Below are 11,855 nucleotides of genomic sequence, written 5' to 3' on the forward strand. Positions count from 1 at the left end.
GGGCTGTATGGCGTTATCTACAGAGGGGGCTGTATGGTGTTATCTACAGAGGGGGCTGTATGGCGTTATCTACAGAGGGGGCTGTATGGCATTATCTACAGAGGGGGCAGTATGGCGTTATCTACAGGGGGGACTCTGTATGGCGTTCTCTACAGTGGGGGCTGTATGGCGTTATCTACAGAGGGGGCTGTATGGCGTTATCTACAGAGGGGGCTGTATGGCGTTATCTACAGGGGGGACTCTGTATGGCGTTCTCTACAGTGGGGGCTGTATGGCATTATCTACAAGGGGGTTGTATGGCGTTCTCTACAGGGGGATGTATGGCGCTATCTACAGAGGGGGCTGTATGGCATTATCTACAGAGGGGGCTGTATGGCGTTATCTACAGAGGGGGTTGTATGGTGTTATCTACAGAGGGGGCTGTATGGCGTTATCTACAGGGAGGCTGTAAGGCGTTATATACAGAGGGGGCTGTATGGCGTTATCTACAGTGGGGGCTGTATGGCGTTATCTACAGGGGGGGCTGTATGGCGTTGTCTAGAGTGGGGGCTGTATCGCGTTATCTACAGGGAGGCTGTATGGTGTTATCTACAGAGGGGGCTGTATGGCGTTATCTACAGAGGGGGCTGTATGGCGTTATCTACAGAGGGGGCTGTATGGCGTTATCTACAGAGAGGGCTGTATGGCGTTATCTACAGGGGGACTCTGTATGGCGTTCTCTACAGTGGGGGCTGTATGGCATTATCTACAGGGGGTTGTATGGCGTTCTCTACAGGGGGATGTATGGCGCTATCTACAGAGGGGGCTGTATGGCGTTATCTACAGAGGGGGCTGTATGGCGTTATCTACAGGGGGCTGTATGGCGTTATATACAGAGGGGGCTGTATGGCGTTATCTACAGGGGGCTGTATGGCGTTATCTACAGGGGGGACTCTGTATGGCGTTCTCTACAGTGGGGGCTGTATGGCGTTATCTACAGGGGGCTGTATGGCGCTATCTACAGGGGGGCTGTATGGCGTGATCTATAGAGGGGGCTGTATGGCGTTATCTACAGAGGGGGCAGTATGGCGTTATCTACAGGGGGGACTCTGTATGGCGTTCTCTACAGTGGGGGCTGTATGGCGTTATCTACAGGGGGCTGTATGGCGCTATCTACAGGGGGGCTGTATGGCGTTATCTACAGAGGGGGCTGTATGGCGTTCCCTACAGGGGGGCTGTATGGCGTTCCCTACAGGGAGGGCTGTATGGCGCTATCTACAGAGGGGGCTGTACGGCATTCCCTACAGGGGGGGGGTGTATGGCATTATCTACAGGGGGGACTGTATGGCGTTCTCTACAGGGGGGCTGTATGGCGTTATCTACAGAGGGGGCTGTATGGCGTTCTCTACAGGGGGGGCTGTATGGCGTTCTCTACAGGGGGCTGTATGGCGTTATCTACAGGGGGCTGTATGGCGTTCTCTACAGGGGGGGCTGTATGGCGTTCTCTACAGAGGGGGCTGTATGGCGCTAACGCCATACAGCCCCCCATGTAGAGAACACCATACAGCCCCCCGCTGTAGAGAAAGCCATTCAGCTACTAATAGTCCCCTGAAGTTCTCCATGACTAACCTCTGACTACCGGCGTCTGCGCAGCTCAATAAAAATTAAAGGAGTGCTGGTCACGCATGCGCACAAGCGCGACCGGCGCTCCATTCATTTCTACGGAGCTGCCGACACAGACCCCGGAAGTCCGAGGTTTGTGATGGAGAACATTGGGGGACTTTCAGTCCCCTGTTCTCCTTATCGCTGCCAGCGATCACACATGTATCCCCTATCCTATGGATAGGGGATACATGTCTTTTGTTTAATGGCAGAGCGGGGAGATACCTCCCTGCTCTGCCGTAGTGTTAAGTGGCGTCGCGCTGTAGCAGCCATAGCAGCCGCTAGCGGAGGCTCCGGCCATGGTGGGGGCCCGTGCCGACGGGCGACACGGGCCCCCTCATGCCGTGGGCCCCGCAGCAGCCGCTACGGTGGTAGTTACACCACTGGGTGTACGGACTCAATAGAAAGTCTATGAGCCCGTACATTGATATATCGGCTTTCCGGAAAAAGCCGAACAGACATGAAGCAGCTGAGCGCTCACACGAGTGCTTCAGCTGCTTCGTTCTAGCGATTGGTGAGGGTCTCAGTGCTCGGACCCCCACCAATCCAAACTTCTGACATGTCACTATGACATGTCAGAAGTTTGTCGAACGTTTAGCTACACTTTATGCTTTTTTTCAATAAAATGGTAAAAGTGGATTGTGTGGAAGAGTTTTATCAATAAAACTTTATTTTTTATGTCTCTGTTTTTAAATACTTCATTACCGCCTTAGTAATGGCAGTTGTCTGATTGAAAGCGTCCATTACTAAGAAGGGGCATAGTGTTAGCCAGTAAAAAGGCTAGCACTAACCCCCTATTATTACCTCGGTACCCACCAAGATCAGGAGTACTGGGAAGAGCTGGGTACAATCCAGTACCCGACCATCTGAAGTGAAGGGTACTGGGGTGGCAGCAGGCTGGTACTACCAGGCTAGGAAGGGCCAAAAACCATGGCCCTTCCCACCCTGGTGATGCTAGGCTGCTGCTGCTTTATTGTATCTGGCTGGTTATGAAAAATGGAGGGGATCTCACTTAATTTTTTTCAATTTATTTTTAAAAAATGACGTGGGGTTCGCCCTATTTTTCATAACTAGCCAGATACAATAAAGCAGCTGCAGCCTAGCATTACCAGGGTGGGAAGGGCCACGTTTTTTGGCCCTTCCCAGCCTGATAATACCAGCCTGCAGCTGTTCCGCTGCCTAACCGGCATTTCAGATGGCCAGGTACTGAATCGTACTCGACTCTTCCCAGTATACCTGGCGGCAGTAGGAACCAGGGTAATAATAGGGGTTAGTGATAGCCTTTTTACTGGCTAATGCTAAGCCCCAGCCTTAGTAATTGAATGCTGTCAATCAGACAGCAGCCCTAAGGCCATAATAAAATATAAAAAAAAACAGACATAAGAATTTTATTTTTATTAAAATCAAAACTCCCCCATGCAACCCTCTTTCACAATTTTTTTTTAAAAAAAGTAGATCATCGGAGTAGTCCAATGAATCTACGACGTAGTCCAATGAATCTACTACATATTCTAATGAATATACGACATAGTCCAAACGGTCCAGCGGAACCTACCAAAAAAAAGTTAGCAGTATAAAAATAAAAAAAAATTCAATTTGCCACAATAATTCCCCTTCATGTAACTCTGCTACCTATCAACTGAAAAGTCATCCTTAGAGGGAAAAATGTACATGAAAGTCTAATTCCCAGGTGAGGCTTTCTTGTACTGCGCTAACAAGAAGCATTTTTCCTCCTGGCGGATGATTTTTCTGTTGACAGGTAGCAGAGTTCTTCTGTAGCGGTGTTAGGGGGGCAAACTCGCCAATTGCCCAGTGCCCCCAGAATGGGCCGCTACTCTTGGGCCAGTGCTGTGTGCTTGCCCCCAGACTAAAATTAGCCAGCCAACCCCTGGCCATTGTCTCCCTGCTCCGCCGTTCGCTCTTGTAGGCCACAGCCTGGTTTAGACCTGAGATCTACAAGAGATCGGGAGCACGCTGATGATGTCAACTGCCCGGCACGATGATGTCACTGCATTATGCAAGCCATGCCGGGCCACTGAACTCAGTTAAAAATCATAAGTCAATTAGGTAATAAAAAGGGGGCATAGAAGATGCGTTAAACCATTTTCAGTGATAATGCTGCGTTGTTGATCTATGATACTAAATAATACAGTAAGAAGAATTCTTTAAATCTTCTCTATACATTAAACAGCACTTTAACAAATAAACAACAAATGTTTTCCTATTTAATTTTTTTTTATATATTGCGTGTTTGTTGTGTAAAGCTAGTAATGACAATAACTCGGATAGATTGGGGGGGGGGTGCCTTTTTATGGTTCGTCCCAGGCAGCAGAGGGGCTAGGTTCACCCCTGTTTGCAGATCGTGGTAACATCATCAGCCCGGGATTCCTCTGTAATTAGACAGCCGTTCTTCTCTTGTTTCCAAACGTGTAACATCCTCTTTTGTGGATTTTAGAGTAAGACGTCAACAAAAGCGACTATTTCAAGGTCTGTTCACACTTGCCATGAAAGAGACAGTACTACATACTACAACAAAATGGCAAGACATTGCATTTACTGCATCAAGTATACAATGGGGAAGATTTATTAAGACTGGTGTCGTACGCTAGTCTTAATAACCAACTCGCTGGCGTAAGATACAAAACTTTTATTAAGAGGAGAACGCCTTTTTAAAAAATGTGTCGCATCTTTCCACAGGCCGTGTGCCACAATTGTGGCATAACGACCGTGCCTCAACCATCCCCCTCCCATCACATAAATTAAAAAAATACATACTCACCTCACCGGTCCTTTTCTCTTCTCCCAACTAGGTCCACTGTAGCTCTCTCTTCATGCCGTGGCTCATTCAAGGTACTGACACTGGACAGTACCTGAGTGCTGCGTCACACAGGTACTGACCGACAAATGCCCGGCCTCAGTTCCTTAAATGAGCCACGGCTTGAAGAGAGCCGCAGGGGACCTGTTGGGGACAAGAGAAGCGGAACTGTAGGGTAAGGTTAGGGGAGTAAAAATATTTTTTATTTTATGTATCGAAAGAAGGAGGGGGGTAGTCAGATTGGGGGAGGGCAAGGTTGAGCCACACAGACTCAAACCTATGCCAGTATGGAGCTAGCGTAGATTTCTGCTATAATTTACGCCAGTTTTCTGGCGTAAATTATAATCAATTTGACGTAGGTCTTGACTCTTTTTGCTAAACTCCACGCCCTTTTCCGACAAAAGTAAAAAGTCTGGAGCTCTATTCTTGTTTGGGGAGAATTAGTAAGACTGGCTTTTCATACACCATTCTTTATTAGAAACAAGCTGGAGTGAGATGCGACAAAGTTATAAAGAGGACGCATGTCCCGATGTTTCTGGCATAAATTATAGGAAATACGGCAAACCATGAATGGCCACGCCCCCTTCGGCTAAACTTCACCCACTTTTCTAAAAGTGGCAAGAGGTGCAATTGGCATGAAATTCATAGTTGTTCCCACAAATTGCTACTTTTCTATGTCAGAAAACTATTGTGGACATTTTTTTATTACCAGACATATGTCAGCTGTATGGCCAAAAAATGTAAGTGACATACAGATAATTACGTCTTCCTATTGCCTTTCCTGAAAGAAAAATATATATATGGTATTGCAACGTATATGTTCTGTTAAGGTACAGAATAATGTCCAGTCTGCACTATTCCTCACAATCCAACAAACATCTCAAACAATCTTTTCCTCGTTGGGAGAGGATAAGTTCTGCAGTCATGAAACAATTGGGAAGACGAATATAATTATTTGCAAATGTAAATGTTTTTCTTCTAATAAAAGAGACGACACAAAAGTTCTAGTTCTAATTTATCATTTATTTCTAATACCTACAATTATCACTAGTTTTACCCTACAGCCCTATTTATGATATTAATATTAAACTATTACTATTTATGAGGTCCCTATCCCTAAAGATGTTGATCCAGAAGAAGGCGAAAACCCCTGGACACTTTCAGCCAATCCATGTCACAGGGGGGAAATTCCTTCTTGACCCCGGGAAAAGGCGATCAGTCAAACCCTGGATCAAACCCTAATACTAATGCTATTATTACTATTATCCCCATTATTATTACTACTAATAATGTTTTATTACTATTATCCTTATTATTATTATTATTATTATTATTATTATTATTACTACTACTAATATTATTATTATTATCCTTATTATTTTTATTATTATTATTATTATTATTATTACTACTAATATTATTATTATTATCCTTATTATTTTTATTATTATTATTATTACTACTAATGCTATTATTACTATTATCCTTATTATTATTACTAGTACTAAAGCTTTTAATATTATTATTATTATTATTATTATTTTTATTATTACTACTACTAATGTTATTATTACTAGTATCCTTATCCTTATTATTATTATTATTATTATTATTATTATTATTATTATTATTAATACCGCTACTGTTATTATTGCTATTAGATCCCTAAACCTAAAGTTGTTGATCCAGAAGAAGGCAAAACCCCTGGTCACTTTCAGCCAATTTGTGACTCAGGGGAAAATTCCTTCTTGACCCCTGGAAAAGGCGATCAGTCAAACCCTGGATCAAACCTAACAGTTATCTAACTAATATTACAGTATTAATTTAATTACTACTTCAATTCTTAATAATTGAATTGCTATTTTTTATTTTTTTTATCGTTTGGTTACTAATATTATTAGACTATAACTATTCTACCATTGCAACTATTATTAATATCACTATTATTAATACTATTACTATTATATCACTACTATTACTATTATACTATATTATGTTGTCCCTATGCCTATACTGTTGATCCAGAAGAAGGCAAAAAACCCTGGTCACTTTCAGCCAATTTGTGTCACAGGGGGAAAATTCCTTCTTGACCCCGAGAAAAGGCGATCAGTCCTAGAACCCTGGATCAAACACCCTACTTTTATTAACATCTATCTAATGCATTATTATTAATATGATCATATTTATCTAATTACTGCTAGTATCTGATTAATATTATAATTTTATTACTATTACACTATATCATATATACTATTACACCTAATTATTCATATTATACTATTTCATACTTTTAGAGTTTTAATATGAATATTATTTCAGCGGCAGAGAGGATTCAGCAGGATCGTCCACAAGATGTTCCTCTTTCCTCTCATGTGCTGGTCCACGTACTGCCGGATGGTGTTCTGCCTTATCCGGCTTCTTCTTGTGGAGTTCTTGATTTTGATGGTCTTCACTCTCTGTATCTTCTTTCTTCTTATCTTGCTGTTTTCTTCAGTGCTTTCCTTTTCTTCTTCTTCCAGGTATTTGCACAGTTCTCTCATCATCATAGATCTTTCTTGCCGCTCTGTTATCTCCATCGATGGTCTTGGCTGTTCTTCCTCTTGTATTAAAAAAAAATTCTGGGCTTCTGGGTTGGTCGGCATGAGGCGCTAATAAAACAATAGATTAAGTTACTTGTGTATTCAGACATTCTCAGAAACCCTTCTATACGGATGTAACTTCAACGAATCTTTCATAAAGGCAGAGAAATCGCCAATATTCTCACTAACTTCCATCTTGTAGAGGGGTGAAGGCAGAAGCTTGATACAATAGCCCAGTCTTCTTAGATGTTCCTCTGGGGTGATGTTCATATAAGCTGAAAAGAATACAACCTTAACATTATTTCTTTTTATTATAATCACAGCAGCCCCTGAAGTTGTGCCCATATCCTCACAGGAATTGTTAAAGAAAGTTTATTGGAAACTTGTATAACTTTTCATTATACATGAATGACCTTTATTTCCTGAATCCATAATCGCCCCTAATATGGATCTGAGCTGGGGGTCACCTGTTACCAGCAAAGCAGTAGAGACCAATCTGACAACAGACATTACAGAGAATAGTCAGTCATCCCAGTGTAAAGAATTATACCTGATCCAATGCTGGCTGAATGGCCGATCCACATGGTCTCCGATGCAGTCGTCGCTCCAACGAAATGTAGTCCAAATCCTATAAAACAGTCAACATATAGAGAAACCATGAAGTGAAAAGGTAACCCGTATGCTGCACACTTTACTGAATACAATGTGCGACCCAAGCCGCCATCTATAGAGTTATTCTTCTATATTGCTACCATAGCTCTTTACCAATGACTCCACCGGTGTAAAGGGGAATTGTGCACTCAGCGAATTATTAGGATTTCCTTGTCCCCTATTATAACAACTGCTGGGGACTCACTCCTCGTTCCCACTTTTCTCCCAAACAATGGCGGTCCCTGCCCGTGCTAAATGCCAGGACCTTTTTGTAGCATCTCATCAGCTCCAAAGTGTCCCTATGAATCAGCGCCTGGGCCCCAGTGCCAAATCTGTAACGGCCTCTCACCTGCCAAGTGCCATTTATAATACTGGTGTCTCCATACGAGGCCCTCAGAGGGAACATTGGACGCCCCGGGTGTGACTGCCCCCTCCACACCCACCATAGCTACACCCCTGATTCTCACCAGTGATGGGGGTGAGGTGGAGAACGGCAGCACTACTGCAACTACACAAAACTTCTAACACAACATCCATCCAAATACAAGATGTGACAAGTGGAGAAGTCATTGAGTAACAGCCGCAGCTTCACCCACAAACATTTATCTTATCATGTCAAGTTTTAGGTAAATAATAAATATTTTGGAGAATCTGTTATTATGAAATGTTAATAACATGTATGAATATGTGTGATGAGATGAATCAGCCGTCATTTATATTATATTCCGGGATCTTACCTGAGAAATCGCAGTAGTCGCAGTCGTCCGTCTTCACTCTCACCTGAGATATAACAGACTGAAGACAACTCAATTTTTTTTTTTTTTCAAATTCAAATCCAGCAATCCTATTGGCTGTTGATTAGTTCAGTTACCATGGTGACAGAAGCAGCAGTATTTTTAAAGGGACATGATCCGCTTATTGAATATAGTGCATTTTACTTTATGTTTCTTCATTTATACAAGATACCTAACTAATGTGTTATTTACTAATGTAAATGTATGTTTAATCTTCTTAAAGGTTATAATGTGGCATTTTTATTAATACTGTAATAATTCTTTGTTATTTTCAGACATTAGTGTCTACTATGAATTCTTTGATATCCCAAATATTTTTTGCTATTTATCAAATTTACAATTTAACCACTTCATGTCACTGTTTTTTTTTTTTTTTCCCTTCTCAGTTATTAGGGTGTTATGCATGACTATAAATTTTAATTCATTCAGAAATTGGGTCTTGTTTTGTTCTTACTCTTCACTATCTACTATCTTCCCTTTCCTTAGTATCCTACAAAATGTAGGAAAATATTTGGAGGCATAATAATTGTTTTCCAAACTGTATACTATGGCCATCGCCAGGTCAGTACAGCCTGGCCTGTTTATTTTACTACCACAGCATGAAGGGTAATGGTTAACAAATAGTAACCTGGGATTTGTTTCCTATACCCTCCTCCAGACCGCAATAAGTGTCAGGAGCAACTTCTCTACACAGATAACCAAGTGACTGCGCTGATCAGGTAACATTTGTACCATTTGTGGCGGTCAGACGGTTTTTCATATCCTTGACTGTAAAGTCAAAAGGTCCATTTACACGAGGCAAATATTGGTTCATACAATCGCTCATTCCCAATCATTGCCGTGTGTGAACAGGGCAGCGATCAGACGACAAACCAGCAAACACTTGTTCCTCGGCTGTTTAATCTTTTATTCTGCCCTGAAAATCATCGTTGTCGGCAACACATCTCCCCGTGTAAACAGCAGATGTGCTGCTGACAGTACGTATGTAAACTATATGGGAACTGATCAATCATATTAGCAATCCTTAGTCTCCATACAGTTTATATTGACCTGTGTAAAGGGTCTTTATACGAGCGCTGATCAACCGATAAATATCTGTCAAATTTATACAGTTCAGACAGAAAAATACCTGCACTAAGTCAGAGGCGTATAGAAGTACAGTAAGGCCTCATGTATTTCTATGGGTGCCATATTACAGTTCAGAGGTTATACAGAGCCATAATACAGATGTATGGCCCTAGCAGGGCCGCATTATCATTGATGCTCCTGAAGCGCCTGCTCCAAGCCCCACTCTCTGATTGGCTTAGGGGGGGCCCCATGCATATTTTTGTATCTTTACTTCACAACTGCTGCAAATTTAGCATGATTTGTGCATTACAGCACTGTTTCTAAAACGGTTCTACGCAATTGCCAGAAAAAATGCTGTGCTTTTGCCGTGATTTTGTGCAAATTGTGCCAAAACAGCAACTAAGAGAGGAGCAGGACCTTTGATGACATCATAGTCACATGACAAAGGTCCTAAACCGCTGAGGAGAAAATTAATAGAAGATAGAGCAGAAGTCAGCTGACCACAGGAAAGGGAGGGTCTTACTCCTAATGCATGTCTATGGAGAAAAAATACAAGGATGCTGCAGTGAGAGGTGGAAGGTGTGAGGAGGGGGTACAGGGGAGCAGTGCGTGAGGAGGGGGATACATGGGGAGAAGTGTGTGAGAAGGGGGTAAAGGGGAGCAGTGTGCAAGGAGGGGGGTACATGGGGAGCAGTGTGTGAGGAGGGGAGTACATGGGAGCAGTGTGTGAGGAGGGGGGTACATTGGGAGCAGTCTGTGAGGAGGGGGGTACATGGGGAGCAGTGTGTGAGAAGGGGAGTACATGGGAGCAGTGTGTGAGGAGGGGAGTACATGGGAGCAGTGTGTGAGGAGGGGGGTACATGGGAGCAGTGTGTGAGGATGTGGGGGTACAACAGGGATGTGGGAGGTACAAGGGAGCGTTGTGTGTAATGTTACAGTATATGTACAGTATATGTGTGTGTGGTTGTGTATGTTAGACTATATGTGTGTGTGTGTGTGTGTGTGTGTGTGTGTATGTTACAGTATATGTGTGTATATGTTACAGTATATGTGTTTATATGTTACAGTATATGTGTGTGTATATGTTACAGTATGTGTGTGTATATGTTACATTATATGTGTGTATATGTTACAGTATATGTGTGTGTATATGTTACAGTATATGTGTGTGTATATGTTACAGTATATGTGTGTATATGTTACAGTATATGTGTGTGCATATGTACAGTATATGTGTGCATATGTTACAGTATATGTGTGTGTGCATATGTACAGTATATGTGTGTATATGTTACAGTATATGTGTGTGTATACATTACAGTATGTGTGTGTGTGTGTGTGTGTGTGTGTGTGTGTTACAGTATATGTGTGTATATGTTACAGTATATCTGTTTATATGTTACCGTATATGTGTGTGTATATGTTACAGTATATGTGTGTGTATATGTTACAGTATGCGTGTATATGTTACATTATATGTGTGTGTATGTTACAGTATATGTGTGCATATGTTACAAAATATGTCTGTGTGTATATGTTACAGTATATGTGTGTGTGTATATATACAGTATATGTGTGTATCTGTTACAGTATATGTGTATGTGTGTGTATGTATGTGTGTGTGTGTGTGTGTGTGTGTGTGTGTGTGTGTGTGTGCGTATGTTACAGTATATGTGTGTGTATATGTTACAGTATGTGTGTGTATATGTTACAGTATATGTGTGTATATGTTACAGTATATGTGTGAATATATGTTACAGTATATGTGTGTGTATATGTTACAGTATATGTGTGTGTGTATGTTACAGTATATGTGTGTCTATGTTACAGTATATGTGTGTGTATGTTACAGTGTGTGTGTGTGTGTATATTTTACAGTATATGTGTGTATATGTTACAGTATATGTCTGTGTTTATATGTTACAGTATATGTTTGTGTATATGTTACAGTATATGTGTGTATATCTTACAGTATGTGTGTGTATATGTTACAGTATGTGTGTGTATATGTTACAGTATATGTGTGTATATGTTACACTTTATGTGTGTGTATGTTACAGTATGTGTGTGTGTGTGTGTGTGTGTGTGTATGTGTGTATATGTTACAGCATGTGTGTGTATGTTACAGTATATGTGTGTGTGTATATGTACAGTATATATGTATATGTTACAGTATATGTGTGTGTGTATGTTACAGTATGTGTATGTTACAGTATATGTGTGTGAATATGTTACAGTATATGTGTGTGTGCATATGTACAGTATGTGTGTGTATATGTTACAGTATATGTGTGTGTATATGTTACA

At 41.6% G+C, this 11,855-nt stretch overlaps 1 protein-coding gene across 1 annotated transcript; it reads right to left on the reverse strand.

Moving 5' to 3' along the window:
- Positions 1–6,048: 6,048 nt before the first annotated feature.
- LOC142750502 (uncharacterized) lies at positions 6,049–9,306 on the reverse strand. Its single transcript, XM_075859503.1, has 5 exons — positions 9,213–9,306; positions 8,424–8,537; positions 7,586–7,663; positions 7,225–7,310; positions 6,049–7,104 (listed from the first exon to the last, which is right to left on the reverse strand). Exons 1-5 carry the CDS (start codon positions 9,304–9,306, stop codon positions 6,772–6,774), a joined length of 705 nt encoding a protein of 234 aa, XP_075715618.1. The 3' UTR covers positions 6,049–6,771.
- Between the last annotated feature and the right edge of the window lie 2,549 nt (positions 9,307–11,855).

Source organism: Rhinoderma darwinii, chromosome 3, assembly GCF_050947455.1.
Source record: "Rhinoderma darwinii isolate aRhiDar2 chromosome 3, aRhiDar2.hap1, whole genome shotgun sequence".
NCBI lineage: Eukaryota > Metazoa > Chordata > Amphibia > Anura > Rhinodermatidae > Rhinoderma > Rhinoderma darwinii.

Bases quoted from the DNA above. Each gene is read 5' to 3' on its own strand.
- LOC142750502 (XM_075859503.1), bottom strand. From the start codon at position 9,306: ATGAGCGATTGTATGAACCAATATTTGCCTCGTGTAAATGGACCTTTT. The intron at 8,538-9,212 runs GTACAAATGTTA...ACTAATCAACAG, and splicing joins CCGTCTGACCGCCACAAATG to CCAATAGGATTGCTGGATTT. The intron at 7,664-8,423 runs GTAAGATCCCGG...ACTGTTTTATAG, and splicing joins CGACTACTGCGATTTCTCAG to GATTTGGACTACATTTCGTT.